This window comes from Urocampus carinirostris, chromosome 12 (genome assembly GCF_059441175.1).
Source record: "Urocampus carinirostris isolate Australia breed hairy pipefish chromosome 12, RoL_Ucar_1.0, whole genome shotgun sequence".
Classification (NCBI taxonomy): Eukaryota; Metazoa; Chordata; class Actinopteri; order Syngnathiformes; family Syngnathidae; genus Urocampus; species Urocampus carinirostris.
In genome coordinates this window covers 15,385,864-15,410,569 of record NC_142360.1, presented here as the reverse complement: position 1 = coordinate 15,410,569, position 24,706 = coordinate 15,385,864, and the positions used below count along the sequence as shown (strand labels likewise).

General features: G+C 40.1%; 3 protein-coding genes and 1 pseudogene across 6 annotated transcripts in view; 1 reads left to right on the top strand and 3 right to left on the bottom strand.

Annotated features, from left to right (window-relative positions):
* Nucleotides 1-1,532: 1,532 nt before the first annotated feature.
* Nucleotides 1,533-17,803, bottom strand: LOC148355053 (serine/threonine-protein kinase MAK-like). 4 transcript variants are annotated; one of them, XM_088350023.1, is made up of 15 exons: nt 17,708-17,803; nt 13,217-13,362; nt 11,669-11,723; nt 10,349-10,470; nt 10,192-10,274; nt 7,972-8,104; nt 7,724-7,895; nt 7,476-7,643; nt 6,710-7,018; nt 6,434-6,633; nt 6,240-6,367; nt 3,364-3,477; nt 3,195-3,296; nt 1,753-1,830; nt 1,533-1,684 (listed from the first exon to the last, which is right to left on the bottom strand). In XM_088350023.1, the coding sequence occupies exons 2-15, from the start codon at nt 13,315-13,317 to the stop codon at nt 1,533-1,535; spliced, it is 1,917 nt and encodes a 638-aa protein (XP_088206149.1). In that variant the 5' UTR covers nt 13,318-13,362; nt 17,708-17,803. The 4 variants fall into 4 exon arrangements, 3 of the variants coding, with proteins under 3 accessions (XP_088206149.1, XP_088206148.1, XP_088206147.1); XM_088350022.1 differs by having other exon boundaries at nt 17,310-17,709; XM_088350021.1 differs by lacking the exon at nt 17,708-17,803 and having other exon boundaries at nt 13,217-13,702.
* Nucleotides 17,012-17,152, bottom strand: LOC148355054 (U2 spliceosomal RNA; annotated as a pseudogene).
* psmg4 (proteasome (prosome, macropain) assembly chaperone 4) lies at nt 17,443-20,630 on the top strand. The gene is made up of 3 exons (XM_088350026.1): nt 17,443-17,683; nt 17,963-18,038; nt 20,357-20,630. The coding sequence occupies exons 1-3, from the start codon at nt 17,507-17,509 to the stop codon at nt 20,485-20,487; spliced, it is 384 nt and encodes a 127-aa protein (XP_088206152.1). The 5' UTR covers nt 17,443-17,506; the 3' UTR covers nt 20,488-20,630.
* slc22a23b (solute carrier family 22 member 23b) overlaps nt 20,514-24,706 on the bottom strand; it is a 25,763-nt gene continuing 21,570 nt past the window's right edge. The window contains exon 10 of the mRNA XM_088350024.1: nt 20,514-24,600. Within this exon, the coding sequence (XP_088206150.1) occupies nt 24,180-24,600 (421 nt within the window). The 3' untranslated portion in view covers nt 20,514-24,179. The remainder of the gene's footprint in view (nt 24,601-24,706) is intronic.

The following is a 24,706-nucleotide window of genomic DNA, read 5'->3' as shown; positions in this document are numbered from 1 at the left end:
CAAAAGTTCAATGTCTCGTGAGCAGTGTTTCGAGATTATCTTCGCATTTTTACACCAGTTGTTGTTGGTATAAATGCATAGACCGCCCCCCTTGCTTTTGCCGGTGAGCTCGCCGCTTCTATCAGCGCGGAAAGCAGTTAGCCCCACAATGCTAACAGCGTCATTCGGGATAGATGAGTTTAGCCATGTGTCCGTCAGAATTAAAGCACAACAGTTCGTCAATTCGCGGTTCGATGTAAATTCCACTTGTAAATGGTCCAGTTTGTTGTCCAGGGAGCGGACGTTGGATAGGAAAATGGATGGTAGAGGCGTTTTGAAGGGTTTAGCCTTCATCCGAGCCGTTAGCCCGGCCCGACAACCTCGTTTCCTTCCCCGGTCACAGCGCTTCCGCTTGCCACTTTTACTCGCTGCTTTGTAGGCCGCTGCGTTCTGTTGACGTAGCACTCCGAGGCTAAGTAAACACTCCAGAGTGATCGTCGAAATTTGCGCTGGATTTCTGGATGTTCGCATATCCAGCAAAAAACTGCGATCGTATATTAATCTACAGTTAGAGTTGTCTTTGTTCGCCCTCATAAACTGAGTCGAAGATTGGGGTTTTTGACTAGAATGTGAGAAACTGTCGGGAGCAGATCCAGCCGCTGCCATAGAGGGCGCCGCCATTTTTCAAAGTATATTGGTGTGTGTTATTACGAGGACCATTAACTGTTCCGCATTACACAGTGGTTTTACACTCATTCTTAAGGGGCTGTACAGAATTTGGAACTGTGTTACTCTCTGCCGCTATCTACTGGCATGCATCATCATTGCAGACTCGGTCAGCTCATTCATGATGTACGTGCAAGTATGTGCATTTGTTACTTGTGTATGAATTAACTCTTATTTTTTCATCTTTATTGGGGTTTGGGATTGGCGTTTGGACTTTTCTTGAAGCAGGCCTTTTCTTACTTTCAGTATGTTCATCCTAAACTGATGTAAAGGAAAAAAAAAACTGTGGGACAAGCATGACTTCACTCTCCAACACTCCACCTAACCGCAATTCTGCTTACTTAATGTGCTACGCCTCGAAGAGCTCTGCTAAAAGTAAGATAAATGCAGAGAGTGGCAGAGGAAAATACAGCTTACGGTCTTTTTGAACTCATTTTGGTAGGGTGAATGAATACTTAATAGAGAAGATATTAAACTGTCACCTTTATAAGTACGCCTCAAGTGACGCACCCTACCTTTAATGTATTATTATTGTTATTATTATTTTACAAAAAGTAAAAAAATGCCATGAACCTATTCTCAGACATTAAATGGGTTCATGGAGCAGAAAGGTTTGGGGACCCTTGCATTAGAGGCTTATGTGACCGTGATGTCGCATTCTGTGAAGCAACCATTTGCACATACTGACTGCCAACTTGTCATCTTGCGATCAAGGCATAGTTTATCTGTGCAGTCTCTCAACTGGAGAGATCGTAAATGTCTGTCAGTCACTGGCGATTTTAATCCCGGCGGGAAATGTTTGACAATTCGGCGATAAAAATGTGTTACTATCGGTTGCCTCCGTATTTGGCAGTCCAGTCTATCCTTCCGTGCACCGGGGGCATATGGGTATTTCTGGAGTAGGTGTTAACATTGGTGAAGGTGCCACTCGGACAAGCGTTTGGAGGAGCTCTGAAGTCGTCGTGGTCCAGCTGGTTGTCTGCCCATCAAAACACGTTCATTATTTCTACTCTAAAACACATCTCTTTGACCATGCTTGGTAGTTACCTTTATTAGAGAAGATGTTGTTCTTGGCCAGTTTGATTTTGGAGTCAATCCTGAGATCAGCAGGCGCTGACAGATCAACTGGAACATCCAACCAATAAGTCAGACAGTTCCGTTTGGAACAGTGTGTCTCCGTCAGTGTTTTGTGATACAGTGTTTGGTGTTCCGCAGGGAATTACCATATCCCATTTTGTCTACAGTAATTACTGACAATAAATTATCATTGATAATTATTTGTAAATAGTATACATCTGTGCTTTTCAACCAGTGAACAGTAGTGTGCAGTGAGACCATGTCTAGTGTGTTGCAAAATAAGCGTAGAATTTTCAGTATCTTTAACTTCTTCCAATGATTAGCTAGGCCACTGTTACATTCATCCCATCCAATAGGTGGCAGCAGTTTACCTGTTTGATGAAGCTGGTTAAGATTGATAGGAAAAATAGATAGAGATATACCATAGTAAAAAAAACTCCAACTGCAGATGATTTTAGCTAATTGTAATAATGTATTTTTTGTTATAAAAACAAGATTAATATAATAAATGGGTAATTGCACAATTCATCCATACCATTAGGTAGCAGCAGGTAACTATTATTTTATTTTCTCTTGGCCAATAAGAATGCAGCTCTTTGCCTCATCAGATTTTCTATATACTGTGGCTCTTGTTTCTTGTTTATTTACAGTATATATTTTATTTTTTTGTGGATTATGGGTGAACATTTTCCTTGAAATCAACACAAGAACAATACTTGTATTGTAAGAAGAGGAGTGTGTTATGGGAAATAATATGTTTTTAATTGTGTGTGTTTGTGTGTGCCTGTCTGTCATTGCAGGTCAGTGCGTGGTGTGGCTCTTTGACTCCCACAGTTAAAAATTTTGGGTCTTTGTGTCAAACTTGTTCACCACCCCTGACCTATATTGTCTGCTGAGCCATGGTTACTACTAATGATAACAAAAATTGCTGTCAATTTAGTTAACACAATAATTTGAGCTTTAAAATAAAAAATATTTAAAACTAGTGCCAGGAATTAATTTTCAAATATTTTCGACGGACAGTATGCTTAAAGATTTTTAAAGAAATGAGAATACAACTCGGCTCAAAAAATTTCGAGAAACACTGGTGTACAGGACTTTACAACATGTTGACAAATTAAAAATTAAACTGGAGAATTCAATTTTGCAACCTTTCTGGGAGCAATGTGCCTTCTCATATTTGCAATAAAGCAAGAATGTCTTTGCTTAGAAAACCTTGTGAAAGGCCAGGTAAACATGACAAGAAAAGCGGTGCAGTTTGGTCACTTTGAATCTCCGCAGTTTTTAGTTTTCCTTGTGCTTTGAAGCACTTTTTTTTATGTTGAACTACACGATACAGCGGCATCTGGTGTCAAATATTACACAGTGTCCCTTTAGAATCTGGAAATCAAGCAGCCACGCGATTGACTCACCAGCTGAGGGGCCTGCAATCTGTGCCAGTGGACTCAACTGTTTCGTGTCTTTGGTCTCAGGCTTTTCAAGAGGTGAAATATTTGTCTTGGACGTAAAAGAGTCTAATGAGTAAAATGGATGCTAAAATAAATCCATTGAAGCCAAATGACACGGTATGTTGATGTTGACCTTTAATCAGCGGGAGCTCCACTTCTTGGCGCTGAGTTATGCCCAATATGTCCCACAAGCTCTTGCCGCCGCCGCCTTCATTCCCTAAAGAAGCTCTTCTTTTTGGATCTATGCCTAAAAAGCACAAAAAGAAAAGTCACTGGAGAAAAATTACAGGAAAGTTTAAATGTCCTAAAAGATAAGAGTTATAAAGGTATCTTTTTTTTCCTGACTTTATCATTTATTGATAAAATAGTACATACATAAATCAATTTTATGGTTAAATAGTTAATACAAAGGATATAGTGGAGTCTTAGATGTGTTCTTTAAATGTTTTTCTGTCTGTTGTAATAGTTTTACCATTTCTTTACCCTCAATTGATTATCCATATTCATTAAAGAAGCACAGTGTAAGATTTGACCACTAGATGTTACCTTATTGCGTAGTGCAACAAAGCACAAGGATGAATACAAACTGCAAGACTCAACGTGACCAAACAACACAATTTTTCTTCCCATTATTTTTGCCAGACCTCTCACAAAGTTTTTAAGGATACCCTTAACAACAAGATGGTGGAAAATCATGTCAGCTTCTTTTTTGTTGAGGCTCCTGTTATGTAAAAAAAATTCACATTTATCTGCTAGTTCATCTATTTTTGCAATTATTCAAATCAATACTGTTTTTTAGGTACTATTTATTGATTGTTTTTGTTTTGTATTTTTATTTTGTTTATAGAGTATTCAACGTTTGGTCAGAATCTCCTTTTGCAATGTCAGAAAATGATCAAACAACGTCAAAACTTGTGAGGTGAATACTGTGTTTGAAGTCAATCACATAGAGATGTTATCTGACTGTTACTGCTGGAATGTGAGGTTGGGGACATGGGCCTTGGCTTCATGTGCGCATCAAAGGTTGCTGTGACTACTCCACCACAGGGGGTCCGCCGCCCCCAGGAGACCGGAACCGAGAACTGGTACACGTCCCACCTCGCAAGGGCAGTCTGATTTTGGTCAGCCACAAGGCAGTAGGGATGTCCTAACAGGAAATAAAGTTGGAACAAGGCCCTGGCCGGGTCTCAGCTCAACAGGCAGCCTGCGAGTCTTGCCAGGTCAGCAGCCAAGCTTGATCAAGCTAGCGGCCAAACCAGTGGGACAGAGCCCGCGACCTCAGAGAAGCCTCAAGCCACCAGCAGTCAACCTCTCCTTCAACACTCTGCATCTGGTGGTCCTCGTACCAACCGACACTCAAGCCTACCAGCATTCCTCATCGCTCTGCAGCCGAGGACATTAAGACTGGGCCTTCATCGACGCGGAACTTTGCAGAACATCTCGTTGATGCTAGGTATTGGTATTAGTGTGGCGTAAAAGGGAGAACTCTATCAAAATACAATAACGTAATAATCAAGCCAATTTTGTGGTCAATCCAAATGGTGCCAGTTTAAGTTCTCAACTTCTCGTTTTGTTTTGTTTTCTTCTAATCGTTTTGTGTTCAAGTCTAGCTTCTTCAGTAGATGATAAGTAAAAGAAGAGTCCATGAATCCAAGAGCGTGTGTGACTTGATTAAAGTATATTGAACTATCGAAACGGTAAAAATAATTCGCTTAAAGTGTGTGAAGCCACCCTTCAGAATAACTAAACAAGGTTTTTCATCCATTTCCTGACATAATGATCTAAAAACGTATGTGGTGCTCCAAAAAGACGAGACAAGTTTTAAAAGAATAAACTCGGCTCTTTGATTTAATTAGTCGATAAATTGTTTGTTAGAATAATTTATTTACCACCAGTTTTCGCTACAGTTTCACTCTTCATGTTGGTTTGTTATTTTGTGCAGTCCCCGGAAGGCAATCCTATGCAAGTGGAATTGTGGTTAATTTTTAAATGTTCAGAGCCTTCCCACCAAGCACTTTTAACGTTGCTTTTTTTGGGCGAGACTTAACGGTGGCGTCTGTAACTTCAAAATATTCGACTCTCTAACGCTATCTTCTGGCTAAAATTGTGAATTGCAGCTTATGTCGAGCTGCTTGTATGGCATATGCGCACACCCCAATAAACTCTTCTTTCATCTATTTGGGGGTTTAGATTAGCATTGGGACTGTATTTGAAACAGTTCTTTTCTTGCTTTCACCATTTTCATCCTGGAATAAATATAAACCTCGAGCATGCGCTAGAAATCACTCTCCTTGCCATGTATATTCCATATAACCCAAATTTAGAACTAAAGAATTCAATACTGAAATCAAGGGGTCCGTTTACATGTCCATAAAACAAAATGAACACGAAAGGTCAGGCATATATAAGTCTGGCTCTATGTAGGTTTAGCTACAGGGAGCTCAATCCTGGGTAATCAGACTTTCCAACTCAAATGTTTCGATAGCTCCTGTAGCTCAGCCTCCATCTTGTGTCCACAATGGCCAAGGGCCATGCACTGTCATCATACTCCCCCCTCAGCGGATCTCTTGTTCCTGTTCAATCAGCACTGTCCCAATTGTGTTTGAGTTGCCCTCTTTCGTCATGTATATAGATTTCATGTATTCAATTGCCATTTATTGGCTATTGATAAGGGGAAGGTAAAGTGACAAACATTGACAACAACGATTCGAAGGAAAAGATTGTGAACTACGATGTTGTACGTGAAGGGACGCTAGAGTAAATGTTTTAGAATTATTTTATATCTTTATTATCGGTATATTAATATTTATTAGCTTCACATTAAAATGATTATTGTTGTTTAAATATATGCTTCATTGTAATTTTCTGTATGTAAGTAAGTATGTGGCTATTCTAAAGGAATTCAAGAGGATCGGCTTATATGTGGGTATGCACGGTAAATAACATTAACAGGAATTTTTGTAATTTTGTTGAGCATTTCTGAAGTGCCTTTGCTGTACATATTCTAACCTGGCAAGTATCTCGACTGGCGCAGGTAGTGTTGCTTGGGAGACAAAATGGCAGAGGGGGCTCCTCCGTCCTGCCCATTGCTGCTATCAGGTTCGGCTTGTCGGTTGCAAGTCTCTGTTGCAGGACAACTACACAAAAAGATTGGCGGTTCCTTCTTCAAAGTCTTTCCGGAGGCTTCATGAACGATCTCTTACCATGTGGTGGGCTCGTCGAGGACATCTTCGTCCCTCAAAGAATTAATGGTGGGTTTCTTGGAGATGGAAACACCGACATCAGCGTCTTCAGATGTTTCCCAGCTGTCCACAGTTTTGACGGATGTTTGACCCCATCGCCTTCGTCCCGCCCTTGCTCTGCTGACGCTGTTGCCTGGCTGCATGGGCGCTGCTTTTGTTGGCTTTTGTGGTTTCCAGAAAATAAGAAAATACATCATGATGCTTATATTTTGAAGTGCTGAGAGACGGAACACATACTGCTAGCGGCTGCCTGCTTATAACCAGACTGAGTGGTTCCTGCTGTTCTTCGGATGCGAGTAAGGTTGGACAGGCTTGTGTTTGCTGTTCTGGTGGCAGGAGAGGCTGAAGCGGCTGCTGGAGAGCTTGGCCACTACTCTGCAACTCAGCTTGCATCTTATTGGGCTCCTGAGGCACCTTGTTGGTCCTAGATGGAGTTTTTTCTTCAACAGATCCTTTGGGAATCTTTGGCGGCATCTTGTGCTGCTTAGTGTACTTAAGAGGGACACCGAGCCTCTGGCCCACATAAAAGTAGGGGTACCGCAATGCCTGCAAATGGTATAGAAATACGAAAAAATGGCATTTTGTCTGGGAAGTACAGAATTTACATTTGAATCAAATAGGATTTAGAGAACTACACCTGCATAAATACATTTCCCCCTAACCGTTTCCAAGCAGGAACCTCAAAAGATTCACGAACGAACATGCTCATGGCTAGACATTTTTGCTAATGACACCCGTTCAGTGTAATAAACCAGTTATTGAGCAACATTGTTCGTTATGGCGGATCATGGATAATTTGCCCAATTGAGTTTGTGATAGTTGTCTTGTTTTTGGAGAATTTTCTGCAGCACACAAGTACAAACGGTTTTATGTATTATGTTATTTATACACCATACTGATTTTTCCTACCCATCAGTAGTATAGGAAATTTGGTATGACAAACATAAAATTGAGGTAGTGAAGGATCAAGTCAAATGCAGGACAGCAGTGTTCTTTTGTTTACCTGAGTGGCATTTGGCCTTTTCTTTGGATCCCACTGCAGCATGTCTTTCATAAGTGTTATGGCTTCATCGCTGGCATTGGGAATCAAAGAGCTGAGGCTAGTCGGGACACATTTTGGAAAGCGGAAGTTCATGGAGCTGGCTAAAAGGTGGCCCTCCGGCCAGTCTGCCTGATGTGTTCCGATACGTGGAGGTGAAAAAACAGCTGTCAGCACGCAGCTATTTGAAAGAGAAGATTCATCTGACTGACCTTCTTTAAGGTTCCTAGCACCTGGCAGATCTTGAAAATCTCGTCCACCTCACTGTTTCCGGGAAAAAGCGGACGGAGGGTGTACAGCTCAGCCATGATGCAGCCCACGGCCCAAATGTCAATGGGAGAGCTGTATGACGTGAACTTGAGCAGAATCTCCGGAGCTCTGTACCTTGTCAACGTTACAAACAAAATCATCATTCGCCATCTCTGCATCAACAGCATTTATTTGGACCAGGGGGGCTCACCATCTGGTGGACACGTAATCAGTGTACGGCGGCTGTGAGCGGATTTCTCTGGCTAGGCCAAAATCTGCGATCTTGACCAACTCCGGGCCGATGCAAAGTAAGTTCTCTGGTTTCATGTCACGATGGAAATACCCTGGAAATTGTCGGAGCATCAAATTCACTGCAATGTAAGGGGGGCCGCTTTACAATGAAAAACAACAGCAACCAGATGATGAAGGTGCGGTATCAGAGTGAGATCAGGAGGCTTTTCCTGTTTGTGATAACCATTGAAACAAGTACTATATGTGTCATGTGGGGGAAAAAAAACCTTTATAAAAAAAAAAAGAACAACCTGGAGCGAAATGGGCATCGCCAGGCTGTACTTGCCCAAGACACACCATACCATGCAGTGTACTGACAACACATGATGATCAGGGATCTGTAAACCTTACAAAAAAAGACTTGTTTTTCACCAGCAAAATTGCTTTGTTGATTTTTTTTTCCTCAAAATTTAAGTGGTGCAGAATCGATAGCTTACTGACAAGTTTATAGTTTAGTAGACACAAAATATAGAGAGAATAAATCAATTTATTTTGAACCTGCAAGGAGGAGAACAGATAGATACTGTAAAAAAATCATCAAGAAGCAAACATTCAAATTTGTTCTAAAGGTCCTCCCCTTATCTGTTTCTTTTTATGAAATATTTTAAGTTACAAAAAGCCCTAAAGAGTGTGGAAAAATCAAAGAACAGCAAAATATTTGGCCGATGGGGAGGATAGTGACAATTATGTAAACAATGTATCACAGTCAAAATAACAAACTACAGTGAAGTATAATACTCAATATAACGCACTTGCATCCTTTGCAAACTCCTAAAACTATCACTTATCCACTCAACTTTCTTGGAAAATAGTATTAATAATACGAGTACATGTGTTAGAAAAACTAAAGAAGACATATCCAAGTAAATCAACTTTTTTGGGGGTCATTTTGAAATGCAAATTCCTAACAAAATAAAACAACCTCTACTTGTTGTTTCGCTCCAATCAGCGTTCAGTGAAATTTCCAGCACAATTTTGAGCTTGAACCAGTAGGCCCAACCCATCTTGTGAAAACGGCTGGTAGCATAGTTTTGTAGGTACAATATTGGGGACCATTCACTTTGAGGTTTTTTTATCCAAGCCATGCTCAAACTGCAGTAATACAATTGCTTTTTAAGCAATGATTTTGGGGGAAAAACAAAAACAAACAAAAAAACAACAATAACAAAATAAAATAAATCAAGAGCTACTTAGACATCAAACAACCGAAAAATAGCCCCCAAAAAAATCATCAAATATTCCGACATCAAGAGTTTTTTCTTTGAATTTTTAAACTTCTAATTGTGTGTTGGGTAACACAGGTAAACGAGACTGTCATGATTGCCGATTCAAGGCACCTGTGACTACCCAATTGGCGCTAACAGCCCTGAGAGCTGATAGGCTAAGAGACTCTTTTTAAACCCCCGGCTTTCAAGAGAACACCGTCAGATCGTTGCGAACTGATTCTCCCAGCTAGGCAAGCTCACACTTTCAGACATTTTTCCTGTCCTGTTTTCCGCTGCCTGATAGCCGTTGCCGACCTGTTTCTGGACCCGATTCCGCCCTGTTCTGCCATCCCGACTTCCAACCTGTTTTGCCCCGCTACCTGCCTGACATCTGTTGCTGACCTTGTTTCCGAAGTCGATACCGCTCTTGCTCTCCCGTCCCGGCTAACGACTAGTATTCCTGCAAATCTACGATCATCATCGCTCGACACGGAAGTGCCACTCCCGCGTTTCCAGCCACCTGCTACCCTTGTCTGTCAACCATCGGATCGTGGAAGCAAGCCCTACTCTCCCTCTTTATTAATAAGACTGAGTAAATGAGCGCTATTGGGTCCTGTGTCTGTCTCTGGTCTGTGACAGAGACATTCTTTTTCGTGGCAAGATCATCTCCATCAAAATAACTTTGAAACAAAATAGCATTGTCATTGTATATATATATATATATATATATATATTTATATATATATATATATATATATATATATATATATATATAGTTATAAAACGGTGGAGCAAATGGTGTCCCTAACTGATTTTAGGCAATACATCCTGTAAAACTCTAATGTTCATCAGCATGAAGCTTATTTCCTTTCACTTAAAAAAAGTTCATATAGCAGAAGTGTTCGAATTAGGTGATTTTAAGAAAACTTTCTTACCATGCTTATGCATGAAAGCTAATCCAGAGAGCACTTGAAACATAATGTTCCTGATCTCGTTTTCAGAGAACATTGTACAGTTTCTGGAATAAGACGAAAACAAATCAAATAACCAAAGCAGCAATAAAAATATACAAGGCAAAGTCGCTTTTTTTACCTGTCATTCATGAGTTGGTAGAGGTTTTCTTTCATATACTCAAATACAAAGAAGAGGTGATCGTTTTCCCTTATGACCTCTTTGAGTTTGATCACATTGGGATGGTTTAGTTTCTTCAGTGACTGCACAAGAAAACAATCCGTTACAGTTATTTTTTTGCATTTGTTACAGTGGTGATGCTTGCAGGGCACACAAACAAATAACAAGTGTGGATCACAAAGCAAATAATCCAAGATTCTTTTGTACTGCATCACATCAACTTTAAAAACTTGAAATGCTTTCTAAATTTCAAAATGTGACGTTTTAAAGAAGGAGCAAAACTCAAAATTTGCATTGGTGTATTTCCAAAGTGCTGCATTACTGGAATAAAAATGAGTTTTTATGTAAAACACATAAAAGGGTGGTCAAGGGAACAACAGTCTGTAAAGCACAAAAAGTGCCGAGTGGGAAGTCAGTAGGTCCACTAATTAGTGTCCTTCGTTACTCAGACAGAAAGAAAGAAATAAGAGGAGAGGAAAGCAATGTGTGATCCTTGAAAAGAGCACAATGTGGAACTGGAGGGAGAAAATAAATACCACATAGAGAATAATAATGATGTTTAGTTATATGCTAAAAATGCCCACAATGTTGTATTCAGCTAGACTATGTAGCAGGGGTGTCAAACTCATTTTACTCGGGGGCCACACGATAGAACAAACATTCTTTCGGTAGCCGGACTGGTAGATTTGAGAGAAATAAAGAGAGAGAGAAAGAAAGAAGAGAAAGGGAGGGAGAGAAAAAGAGAGAGGGTGGGACAAAGACAGAGAGAAAGGAAGAAAGCGAGAGAGAGAGAAAAGAGGGTGAGAGAGAATGTGAGATCCAAAAGAGATTAAAAAGAGAAATAGTGAGAGAGTGGGAAAGAAAGAGAGAAAAATAAATCCAGAGAATTAGAGAGGAGAGAAAAGAGAGGGAGAGAAATAGAAAATGGGAGAAAGAGAGAAGGGGGAAGCAAGAGAGAGAAAGAAAGAAAGAGAATAGAGAAAGAAAAGGAAAAAAGCAATAGAGAGCAAAATATGGTAAAAATACACAGAGAGAGAAAGAGACAAAGACAAAAAAAGAAACAGAGAAAGAAAGAAATACAAGTACAGTGTTTGTGAGAGGCACCTGGCTTTGGCACCATCAAGTGGACATATTTAAACCTGCAGCTTGTTTGTCTCTTGTGCTTCTCTGAGCGTTGTCTCACGGGCCGGATTCAATCCCTTAGCAGGCCTAATCCGGCCCGCGGGGTGCCTGTTTGACATTTGTGCATATATAGTATATATGCACAAATGATATCCTCACCTTCAACTCTCTCAGATTCATGCACTCTTCCCAAGAGTGGAACTTCCGTTTCATCCTGAAAAAAATAAACGCGCTATTTTTTATGTCGTTAAAGCTTTGATAAACAACACAAAATCCAGGAGCAGTAAATTGTTCAATGGTGGAAAAACAAAAGGGAACTTCAACTGTGGTTTTGAAACACCTCAGAAAAAGAATAAAAAATACTGGCTTCAAATATCACTTGCATATTATAGTCAGAAAGTAGCGCTTGTCTATATTACAATAGTATCCAGAATATTCTGCCATTAAAAACTTCATTGAGATGTAGTTCATCTCCAGCCTCTGATTCTACTAGCAGTCTCATCACTTGAAATTCAGCGAATATGTGAAGGACAAGAGAGGAAAACTACAATCCTTCAACACAACCAATCTGAACGATGATTTTACACATAAAATGTATACACTACTATATTATCCATTCCATTATCTGCACCGCTTATCTTCAGTAAGGTCACTCATCCCAGCTATCCTTGGGCAGTGGGCAGGGTACAACTCTTTCAAACAATCATTCCTAGGGACAATCTGGACCGGCAAATTAACCTGACATACATGTTTTTGGAATGCGGTAGGAAACCGGAGTGCCCTTATGAAACCTATGCAGACACGGGGAGAACATGCAAACTACACAAACCCCTGAACCTCTGCATTGTGGGGCTGCACGTTAACTGCTGTGCCGCCTAGTATTATATTATGATTTAATAAAAATTTTCACTTCACACCTCTTGTTTAAGGTCAACAAATACATGGTGCCAGAAAACATCCAAAAATTATTCATTCGGAAAGAGGGAAATTATAACTTGAGGGGTTGTAGTAAATTCAAAATCGCAAAGGTGAGAACAACCAGGAAAAGTATGTGCGTGTCTGTGTGTGGATTCAAACTTTGGAATAATTTACAAGATGAAATCAAACAATGTCCAACTATTCATGTGTTCAAATTTAAATACATAAAAACATTACTGGCGAAATACAGGGATGAAGAAAATGGGATATGAGTGAGATTGGAAATACTGCGTTTAAAACTATGGTTAATTTTGTTGTTATTGTTGCTATTATTATATCATAACTGTTATTATAAATATGTTTATTTTTATTGTTGTTATTATCATTGGTGCCGCAGTGATATTTGGTAACTCGTGGCATTATGACGTTGAGGGATGGGTACTACGAAGATTAGTGTATAAAATGTGTGATTATTGTAATTATTATAATTATTTATATCTGACCTATGTAAAAAGCATGTCCATGAGATTTTGTTATATTAGACACAAGAGGAGAAGAGGATGTGTAAAATGTATTTAATAGGGAAGATAAATGATTAGGAAAACAAGCATCTGCTTCTGACTACCCTTTTTCGAACATGTTATGTAACATTATTTTGTTGTTGACTCATTGCTTTTGTCCTGTTTTATTTCAATGTTCGGAATAAGTGTTTCCATTCATTCATATTATGTTACCTGTCAATATATGTAACAACATCCTGCAAAGTTGGTTCTGTAAATCCGCACTGACCTCTTGATGGCAACCAACTCGCCGGTCTCGTTGCTCTTGCCCAGGAGCACGCTTCCGTAGGTGCCGTCCCCCAACTGTTTGAGCATCGTGTAGCGGTTCATGATACCACGGATGCCTTCCACCACCACCTTGCCAGCACTTGCTCACTGTCAAATAAAGCAATTACTTATTTGGTGTAGGCCTTGTACTTTACCTGTTTTTTCCTCTCTTATTTTCCAGGAAATTGGGACTGTGCTGTTGGTTGGGATGTCTTATTGGACTCGACGCGGATAAGCCTTTTGCAGCAAACACAACAATCCTCAGTGAGGGCAAGTGGATTAAGCTGACATGTGGTTCAAAATGCCTGCCAGGAAAATACCTCAGAGGGGAAGATTGACATTCCTGAATGCATCGACTTTGTTAAAGCAAGGTTAAATTGAAGGACTTTTTAATTGTGCCCACCTTACCAAAATCAACCCAAATAAATGACACATTTAATAATTATATGCACATGAAAACGTGTTTTTAATCCCATTAAGTATATATTGGCCTAACCCTGGTTTGTATATATGAATAAGTACCTACAAATATATGCGATAAAAATAAATGAACACATACTTATGTGTCACATAAATGCAGTTTATTCGTATATTTATGAATGTTGTCATTTACTTGTCGTATGTGTCACGGTTGCCATGGCGCCCAAATGGTCACAGCCGTGTGGCACCAGGTTCTGTCACGGTTGCCACGGCACCCAATCTGCCCTGCCCATGGACACCGGCTGAAACGCGTTGACAGATTGCTCCCAGGGAGTACTTAAACGCCATCCTTTGAGCCGTTAGGTGTCAGAGCATCTGCGTAACTCCTGTTAAATGCCTAGTTCCGTGAATTTGCCTGTGTTTGATCCTGTTTTATTTTCGGCCTGATCTGTTTGATTTTGACCACTCTTTTGTTCGGATTTCAATCCACTTCCGCGACCATCGATCCCCGGATCGAGTGTTCGCGCATTCCTCCTCTCCCTAATAAACAGTGAGTACATTACGCTATTGGGTTCTCATTCCTGTTTCCTGCCCTGGTTCATGACAGAATGCTTGTGTCGAATGCAAATGTTTTGTTAAGAAACAAAACGTCAAATGAAATTCAAATGAAGAGGCTCCTCAAACAGGGCTTGCTTTTCACTTGTAGCCGATTTGTTTTTCACCGATCTGTCGGGACCAGAACGGAAACAGGACCCAATTGAGTAGCGTTTACCACAAGTTTTATCGAAGGAACAAGGAAGGGCTGCACCCACGATCCAGTGTTAGCTGGACGCGGGAAGCAAGTCGCTCTCGTACTCGGATTGTGACCCGAACATGGAGGTGGATCTTCCGTAGCTAGCAATGGTGGAGTCAGGCACGGAAAAACTGGTCTGTAGCCGGGACTGGGAGAACAAGGCGTGGTCAGGGTCGGAAACGAGTTGTAAGCCAGAACAGGAGACTAGACATAGTCATGGACAAAATAGATCGAGCTGGGACGGGAGAGCAGACGTGGTCAGGAGCAAAACAGGTCGTAGCCGGAGACAGACAGGAGCAAAAACGGGACTGATGGGAGTCAGGGTCAAAAAAAGGCTTGCCTAGTATACACTGAGGTTCGCAGACGGACTGACAACAGGGAACAGACAGGACTGGGTTCAAATAGAGACAAGGGTCGTCGGCCGAGGGGAATTCCCGCAAAAAGTCAAAATCTGCAAAGTAGCGACGCCCCTTAAAAAAAATAAAATAAAAAAAATAAAATAAAAAAAAATAAAATAAAAAAAAAAATAAAAAAATAAAATAAATAAAAATAAAAAAATGTAACCATTACAGACCGCGAAGCTCTGAAGCCTCGAACGTCGAGCCGCGAAGTAGCGAGGTCCCACTGTACTTCTACGGAAATACAACAAAAATACTACACAATAACTGCAAAACTAAATATGAAATATTGTGCTTAAAAAAGGGACATCATATATTATTTTGCTTTTACTCTCAAAATAAAAAAACTGTATAGAACTACGAAAAAAATACTGCTATGGTAATACCATATTACAAAATACTACTACAGAATTATTTCTTTCAAAAATACTACAAAAAGACAATTACAGTAATATTACAAAAATTGTAAAGAAATATGACAAAAAATACTACTATGGAAATCCTACAAAAAATTTACAAAAATACTACTAATTACTGCTTTGGAAATACATCAATTATACTTCTACTAAAATACTAAACAAATGTAAATACATATTACCATAATTATAATGTAAAAAACTATTATAGAAATATTACTACAAAATACTACTACATGAGGTGTACAACAGAAATACTGCAAATTACACCTATAGCAATACGACAAAAATGTCCCTATGGAAATATAAAAAGAATACTACAAAAATAAAACTACATTAACGCTGTACTACAAAAATACTACAGAACTACTACTGCTATACAACAAACATTCTTATATGGAAACTACAAAAGCCAACAGCGATAGTACAAAAATACGACAAAAAATAATACTACAATAATACTATAAAATACTATAATCATAAAACTATTGTAACAATACAAAAATACTACGAACATACTACAGATAAATAACAAAAAAATCTACATTCGACATAAAACAAAGGTACTACAGAAAAACCAAAAACCATTACTATGTGAATACTACATAAAAATTACTTAAGAATTACTACAAAAATAAAACTACAGTTACAATACAAAACGCTACAGAATTTCAATGAAAATCTGACTTCAGAAATACGTATGGTAATACTAAATAAAAAATGAAGTGCTTAAAACAGGGACCTAATATACTATTTTTATTTAATTGTGGTCGTTTCAAAACCAATTTGATGAAACTAATATGTTTGAAAATAAGTACAGCATGTCACATGTGGCCCCCGAATCAGAATAGTCGCCCACCCCTGGAGTAGAACATTGAATGAGTTCTAATAGGTATGCAAATTAACGATTGCATACCTGTCAACCTATACGGTTTTGCCGTACAAAGTACGTTTATTATGCATTTTAAGACGTGTACAACGTGCAAGAAAATCTGTACGGAAAAACGCAAATTTGTCATACACCCACTAGCACGAAACGGCAAATCAATCAAGTCAAACGAGTTCGCCGCGGAAGCCTCTATCTCTGTATCGTTTTTTTTGTTGCAAACGAAGCGAGCGGTTTGATGTAGTGAAAGGAAGTCCGTCTCTTTTTAGAGAACCGGCTTTTTCAGCTCAACTCATTAAAGAGAGCCGGTTCTCAAACGGCTCACTTTCTTTGATGCATTATATTACGAATCATTATTGTTGTATAAAGAATTTAAGAAAAAAGGAAGTATAAAGGAGAAAATGAATAAAGACAGGTTTGTGGTTATCCCTTTAATCAATATATTACCAAAAATAATTTAATGCAGAAAATGAATGAATTATTTGAATAAGTAAATGTATTATTCTTCTTAATTATATTTGCATGTATTTTTTCCTTCTACTGTGAACTTTTTTTATAATAAACCTCATTCATGTCGTGCAACTCAGTATCCCATGACAAAATGTTAAGTAACAATATATATGATATAACGAAACACGTGTACAATATAACATGTTAAACTACATAAATAAACGGGGGGGGTTTTAGGGGTTTTTAAGGGTTATTGATCTATCTTCGTTATTCATTATCCATTATCCGTTATCGGTCAGTTCATAATACGCTACAAAGCCTAGGAGCCGGGACACTTACTCTCAGCCAAAAGGCCAAGCTAAGGTCCTAGCCCTAAAGCCTTGCTACGATTCATTGCGAATGCACCGTTCCCGGAGGTACTGCAATACCGGGCCGATGCGTGGAGTGGACAGAGCAAGCTCATATTCCAACTACATAAATAAACACGTATGGAAAAAATATATGGTGTAAGATTATTTTGTATTTTGTAAGGGAAAATACGACAGTTTGTAAGGGCATGGAGCCGTGGAGGTTGACAGGTATGCAATTGGGGGCCACAAATCAAATTTTGCATAGGGCCCCACGAAGGCGTGTAACGTGTATGTAAACTACAAATTTTCCATTAATAACGAATTTGGAATGTTTTACTGTACCAACACTTCTGGTTCCCAGTTCAAGGCGGTGATATACGTGAAGTTTGCCACTATCTAAAATTACGTTGGCAAAGCGATGACATCCGCACGATTTGCATCGATTGCTTTGGGCTGCCACCGTCCTTCCACCCCGGAAGTAGTCCTTGTCTACCACCCGTGTTGCTTCTGTTTGTTATTTACCACTTCCGCACATAAACATGAATGGAGCACTAAACGGAGATATTCTGGACCCTATTTCCGTCCACAATTTTTCGGAAAGATTGATGGAACAGACGGTACACTTTCACGTTATGAAGCTCCAAGGAGGCTTTTTCCTGTGGGTTGGTTCGAGTCCACTTCTAAACAACTTGGCGGTTTCGATGAGCAGCAAATACGTGAGTCCAAAGCGGATCACTCACGAGTGCAAAGGACTCGGCATCCTTCGTAAACGTCTTTAAAAATGGCCCGTCACAACAAAGGAGTTGTCTTGCAAGTGTAACGACGGTTTTGTGATGAAGTGATGTGATGCGACTCGCGAACGCAGTTGTTCTTTTGTGACTGCACAAAGCCAAAGCTTCAAACATCTGTGAAGCGAACATGAAATGTAGACGTTTAATATTTTGATGTCAATTTACTTTTACTGCTCAATTGAACCTTTTTTGTCTTTGTGACAGGACTCGATGCCCTTATCGACGTTAGTGATGGGGGAACCGTCAAATACAGCTCCGAATTCTCTGGCACAGAGATTAGGTAATGCCGGATGGGTTTTTTTTCTATCTACTATGTGAACATTTCAAATCCCACGTCTCATAATATTTTTCCCTGTTATGAGCATATTGGAAGACAAAAGTTCAACATCTGTTGGTCTTACAAGTCACGTCATGTTTATTTGTATAGCCCTTAATCACAAACAGTCTCAAAGGGCTGCTCAGACCACCGATTATTGCAAACCTCAGACTATTATGACACCATCCCCTGATCTAAAACCTACATGAGGGCAAGGAAAAACTCAAAAACCCCAACATAAGGAAAGTGAAGAAACCTTGAGAAGGGACCGCACATGGGGTAATCCTCCTTCCAGGATGACCAGGCTGCAACAGATGTTTCAATAACAAGTAATTCACAGCTATTGTCAACATAAAATATAGGTTATTCATATGCTACAGAATAGAAGTGTCTTTTAAGATTAGATTTAAACATATCCACTGAGGCTGCAGATCAAATCTCAGGGGGAATAGCATTCCACAGCACCGGGGCCTGACCGGAGAACGCTCTCGAACCTGTGGATCTCTTCTTGCCTCTTGGGACCACTAGTAGACCAGCATGATCAGAGCAAAGGCTCCAGACTGGGACATAGGGGGAAATTAAATCAGAAAGATATGAGGGAGCAATTCCATGCATGATTTTGTATACCAACAGAACCTTAAAATCACATTTTAAGCTAACAGGGAGCCAATGTAGGTTAGCTAAAATCGAGGTAATGTGATCAAACTTTCTTGTCTTAGTTAAAAGCCTCGCTGCAGCATTTTGTACCAGCTGAAGGCTCTTGATTTTGAACTTCGGGAGACTGGAGAGTAGTGCTTCTATTAAACTGGATCTAACAAACGCATTAATTATTATCCCCGCATCCGACAGAGACAGCATGGGGCGAATTTTAGCGAAGATGGAAAAAAGCTGTTCTAGTAATACTCTTAACTTGTGTTTGAAAGGACAGATCGGGGTCAAACATGACACCTAAATTTTTGACTGAGTCACTCTGGGTGATATTGTCAATTTTCAGAGCAGATTTTGAGAACAAGTCACGGCATTTAGATACAAGTGTTAAAACCGATCCATACATTTATGTTTTTGTCAAAAGCTATTTTCTCACATCTGGTTCCCTTCTGTGGGCATATAAAACCACAGAAAGATCGAAAAAAAAAGCTCTTTAGAGGGACAGTGTGAGTTAGTTGACCACTAGATCTCACTGTATTGTGTAGTGCAGAGTTTTTCAACCATTCTTCTGCGAGACCTTGTCTAGTTTGCCATAGGAAATTGCCCAGTTTTATCTTTTCATAAAAGAATGCCATTGTTCAGTATATTTGCTTTCTTCCAATGATCAGTCGGGTAACTAACATTCATCCATATTAATCGATACAAATAAACGTGACTTGACTAAACTAATTATCTGCTCTTGAGATACAGGGAAATATGTATTCCGTATTTAGTATGATAAAGCTGTTTCAGTTCACACCGCAAAAACATAATAAAACATTTAAAATAAAGGGAAAATATTGTACATTTGCGTATTTTTTTTTCATTTTACTTAAAGGTGGGGTGCATAGTTTGAAGTGTCCTTAAAAATGTGAAACTTATTTTTTTTCTATTAAGTATGTGTTAACACTGCCCAACAGAGTTCAAATAGCCTTTATGCTTTATATTCATTTGCGCCTATCTGCTTTCCTCATACTTATATCAGATCTGTTCAGGATGGAACAAAACCCCCAAAAGAAGACAAAGGAAGAGTTTATTTGAGCTTGTCAAAGAAATGTAAACAAATCATGTGTTACTCTTCCGCCATATCCTGGCTTAAAGTCACGATTGCAGGCTTTGTCAGCTTGTTCATGATGTGCATGCAAGTACGTGCATTTCTTAGACACGCTTGGGTTGGTGTTTGGCCTTTACTAGAAACTGCCATTTTCTTACTTTCACCATCATCATTCTACACTGACAAAAACCCCGCAGAGACGAGCATGAAGTCACTCTCCCGAACTCCCCCATCCACATTCCTCGAACTTAATGTGTTTCGCCTCGAACAGCTCTGATAAAAGTAAGATAAAAGTGGAATTGGTGCAGTTTAAATCAAAACATAAGGGATCTTTGATTTCAGTCAGGCATTGTTGACACATACCTAATGGAGAATATATTCAACTTACAAATTTTTAAGGACACCTCAAACGACGCTCTTTGAAAACTTGTTTGATTGATAAATCAATGGTTCACTCTCAAAAGTCCTTTTCAGTTAAAACTCCATCAGATAAAAGCATGCATTGTGATACAGTTTTTGTGCCTGTGTCCTATTTTTGCAGCCAAAAAAACAAAGAAGCAAGTGTTTGTTAGTTACAGCCTTCCAACGACTGACTCCAGCCTCTCTCTGCTTGTGGAAAACCGAATCAAAAAGGAGCTGGAGCTTCATCCAGGAAAGTTTGGATTGTTATAAAGTTTTGAAGCAACACACACACGCACTACAACATCCAGTGTTCTTTTATTGAGACAATAAATTAGGTGATTTAATTATCAAAACATGTCAGCCTATGGCTTTTTGTACAAATGTGTCATTAAAATATACGACTTAGAAAACAGTTTAGGTGTCTGGTGTGTTTTCCCCTCAATCTGTTGGGAACATGAACCATCAAATCTAGAGGCTGGTCATCATACAATACACGCTAGAAAGGAAGATTATGGGTCACACACATTTGACTGTGGTGGGGGTTAATGTATTTAACATCACTCTATTGTGCTACAGTGCTTATACAACAGGTGTCATGGCTGTCACAAATATACTGAGTGGGACATGATTACAGTTTTATATAGTACTAAGAATTCCTAACAACAGCCTTTCACATTCAGCTGCTCTAAACTAATCATTACAAGTCTTTCTTTTGGAAATTGTGCTTTTTGGCTAGGTATCATGGGAACAGGATTACATAGTTACCACAGTACAGAAAACACAGGTGAGACGAGGAGTGCAATTTTTGCTAGTGGAGGACGAAGCAACAAAGACTGTCCAGCATGACAAAATCTAAATAATAACAGTTTAAATGTTGAGAGGCATCATAAGACTTCTAGAAGAGAACTTCAACGTCCGTTCGACTCTCTTATCAATTGAGCATTACACGCTGTCTCCATTTGAGCTAGACGAATAATCGGGCCCAGGTCTCCGGTTGCACACGCAACCATCATATACCGTCACTGACTGCTGTAATGCTTACTTTGAAAAGTTTACATTGACGTGGTAGAATAAAGTGCCACCCATGGACCACCCCAAAATAAATTGTGCCCGTTCATGCAAAACGACAATCGCGGTCGAGCCAATCCCTGCATCAGAAATGTTGGCTGAAAAACAAAAGACTGCTCGATTGTTTCTCGTGACTCGTAGTGCAAAAATAAGAATTGGTAGATGGCAACTAAAGGTGAGCACATCCTGATAGCTGCTCCATTTGCCTACACCTGGGAAAGAGTCAAAGGCATTGCACCACAGGAGAGCTTTGGGATAATCAGGTCAAATATTTTGGCAATTCATCAATTACCACAGAATAACCCATATTTCTCTTTGATGCTCCAGTACCCAGTAGCATACTTTGTAGTGGTTTACAACTGTTTGATAGTGTAACCAGGATATATGGAGTCTCCTATGCAAAAAATACAAAGGTCTTTGTACAGCTCCATTATTCATGATGACAAATCAAAGGATGCACTTTTTAACTGTCGCGTAATTTGAGCATGATGAATCCTGATTAGCAGACTTATACAGAGAATCATCCCTTGTATAATACTAGCCTTGGTAGTATACTCCTCACTTTCTTCAAAAATGTGTCATTACCTGGATTTAAAGTCAAGTAATTTTGCTCCTTGCTTTCATTAGCCTGGTTTACATGGAGTATTGGATTAGAGATTAGAATAAACAAATTAAATTGGCGCTCTCACCAACACGATCCCGGTTCGATTCCCGCTACATCCAATGTTGTGCAAATTTGGTTATCTATATTTTTTGACTGATCAAACCCTGTGTAAAATGTGCACCCAATGAGTTATTTTTTGGGGTAAAAAGTAGTGTGTTGTACAGTATAGTGTACTGGTTAGCACATTTGTCGAACACACGAAAAGTCCCCAGTTCGAGACTGTGCGGAAACATATGTTGGCCTGGAGAAGGATGAACACCATCAGGATGTACTTGCCCAAGACACATCACAGGAAATGGTCTCTACAACCTTAGTGGTTAAGGGATAACCAAACAAAATACGTTAAAAAAAAAGGTAACTTTTATTTCTCTACAAGAGGCCCAGTACCGGAACCAGTCCATGGCCTGTTGGTTGCTGACCACTGACTTAGGGTATTCAATAAAAAGAAAGGGGTCAGGGTAGGGCTTTAAGAGCAGATTTGGAATTTGGCATTGTGAAAGTTTGTTTTACACTCCTGTTCTTGCAAGTACAAACTTCATTGACGTCTTCTCTCCTTATTTTAAGTGTCTACTGAACTATAAATCTATCAGAATGATCCATAAGTCTCCATGTAAACCCTTGTTCTTATTTTTACCTAGTACCGTAAATTTCAGACTACAAGCAGCTCCTTGGATGAACGAGATTCCCACTGTTCCTGCAGAATATTTTAGTTTGGCAGCAGGTGACTATTTCCATCCATTATCTGCACCACTTATCCTAGGAAGGGTCACGTGGTGCTGGAGCCTATCCTTCCTATCTTTGGACAGTGGGCAGCAAAACCCATGAACAGGCTGAGGTGACTAATTATGGGGTTTATTTTTCCCAATAACCATCCATCCATTAGCTGCACTGCTTATCCTCAGTAGGGTCGCAGGGGTGCTGGAGTCCATCCCAGCTATCTTTGGGCAGTGGGCAGGGGACACCGTGAACTGGTTGCCAGCCAGTCGCAGGGCACACAGGGACAGACAATTTGCTCGCTCATTCACACCAAGGGACAATTTGGACCGGCCAATTAATCTGACATGCATGTTTTTGAAATGTGGGAGGAAACCGGAGTGCCTGGAGGAAACCCACGCAAGCAAGGGGAGAACATGCAAACTCCACACAGGAGGTTCGATCTCATGACCTCAGAACTGCCGCACATGCGCTAACCACTGCGCCACCGTGCTGCCTTTTCCCTATGTGGTGTTAGTTTTCGTCTAGATAGGAAAAATATACCTGAAATTTAGTCACATACCGCCACACTAAAATAATCATGATTTTAGTCACACTCCTGCGTATACGTAAATCCCAATTTGATTGACACAGATAACTGGTCACAGTCCGCAAAACATTGTCTTAATTGTGGAACAGTGTGTTACTTTTTTTAAAATGGACGTGAATATGTTCTTATGGTTGTTCAAGCCTGTAGATTAAAATCCCAAAAAACAAAGTTGAGTTTCTTCCTTTAAGCACCAGTGAGTAATATTTGACCACTAGATTGCATTGTATTGTCTAACATGAGCAATACCAGTGCTATGGAGCACAGCATAGCCGTAAGATGTCAGACAAACATGGCCGTGACTTCTAGGTAAGGATGCCACGATGTAAAAGAAATATAAATTACTCCACCTATGATTTTTCGGTAAAATATTATTCATACATCTATTATCTGCACCGTTTATCCTCGGCAGGGTCCTGGGGTGCTGGAGCCCATCCCAGCTGTCTTCGAGCTGTGGTCAGGGGACATCCTGAACCGGTTTCTAGCAGGGCACACAGAGACAGACGACTCACTCGCTCATTTACACCTAGCAACGATTTGGACAGGCCAATTAACCTGACATGCATGTTTTTGGAATGTGGGAGGAAACCAGAGTGCCCAGAGGAAACCCACACACGCACAGGGAGAACATGCAAACTCCACACAGGAGGTTTAATCCCATGACCTCAGAACTGTGCCGCACATGCGCTAACCACTGCGCTGCTGTGCTGCCAAAACAGTATTCAAATCCATATTTTTTCTTTTTTACAGAATGAAAGTTTTTTTACCACTAGAAGGCACTAAATATTACACACTGTCCCTTTAAATTTCCACATTCTGCTTTTGGTCCGGAGCGCTCTCTAGTCCGGAATTTACGGTAAATCCTTGCAAAAGATTCAACTCCAAATTCAACATTGCAGTCTTTTAAATGCATTGATTTCAATCGTGCTCTTAAACCCCATTGGCAATGGTGTGTTTACCAATCACCTCTCCGCCAGTCGCCAAGGAGTAGGAAGCGGGCACCGCTGCCAGAGCGGTAGCTGCCGCCACTGTGGCGCCGCCGGTAGCTGACATGTGAAGAGGCGTATCGTGGACACGCGAGTAGTCCCTGTCAGTCCTGGTCAGAAGAAGGTGCTGCTCACCCGGACGGAGCAAGGTCTGGCGCATGAAACTCTCTCCATCAGCCAAGGTTTCAGGCAATGGCTGCCCTCGAGGCTCTGGGAGAAGCAGCAGGCAGATGATACACAGAAGCGTGCAACAGGCGAAAATCACGTGATGCAGGAAGTAGCCCTTCTGATTGTGGAGCTCCATGATGGGCGCTGTCAGCATACCGAAGCCAGCGCTGGCCAAGACCAGGCCCAATCCTCCGCCCCTGTTTTGCAGTGAGACGGTTTACATTCAACTGACTGCTAACCAGTGTTGCTGAAACACAATTACTGAAACTGACACAATGTACTGCTGATAACACAAAGGAGAGT

What these genes read in the sequence shown, in the direction of transcription:
- LOC148355053 (XM_088350023.1), bottom strand. Translation starts at nt 13,317, where the DNA reads ATGAACCGCTACACGATGCTCAAACAGTTGGGGGACGGCACCTACGGA. An exon ending in TACCAACTCATGAATGACAG is followed by an intron (nt 10,275 to 10,348) that starts GTAAAAAAAGCG and finishes GTCTTATTCCAG; the next exon opens with AAACTGTACAATGTTCTCTG. An exon ending in TGCTAGGAACCTTAAAGAAG is followed by an intron (nt 7,644 to 7,723) that starts GTCAGTCAGATG and finishes GGAACACATCAG; the next exon opens with GCAGACTGGCCGGAGGGCCA.
- psmg4 (XM_088350026.1), top strand. Translation starts at nt 17,507, where the DNA reads ATGAATGGAGCACTAAACGGAGATATTCTGGACCCTATTTCCGTCCAC. An exon ending in TTTCGATGAGCAGCAAATAC is followed by an intron (nt 17,684 to 17,962) that starts GTGAGTCCAAAG and finishes TCTTTGTGACAG; the next exon opens with GACTCGATGCCCTTATCGAC. An exon ending in TTCTCTGGCACAGAGATTAG is followed by an intron (nt 18,039 to 20,356) that starts GTAATGCCGGAT and finishes CTATTTTTGCAG; the next exon opens with CCAAAAAAACAAAGAAGCAA.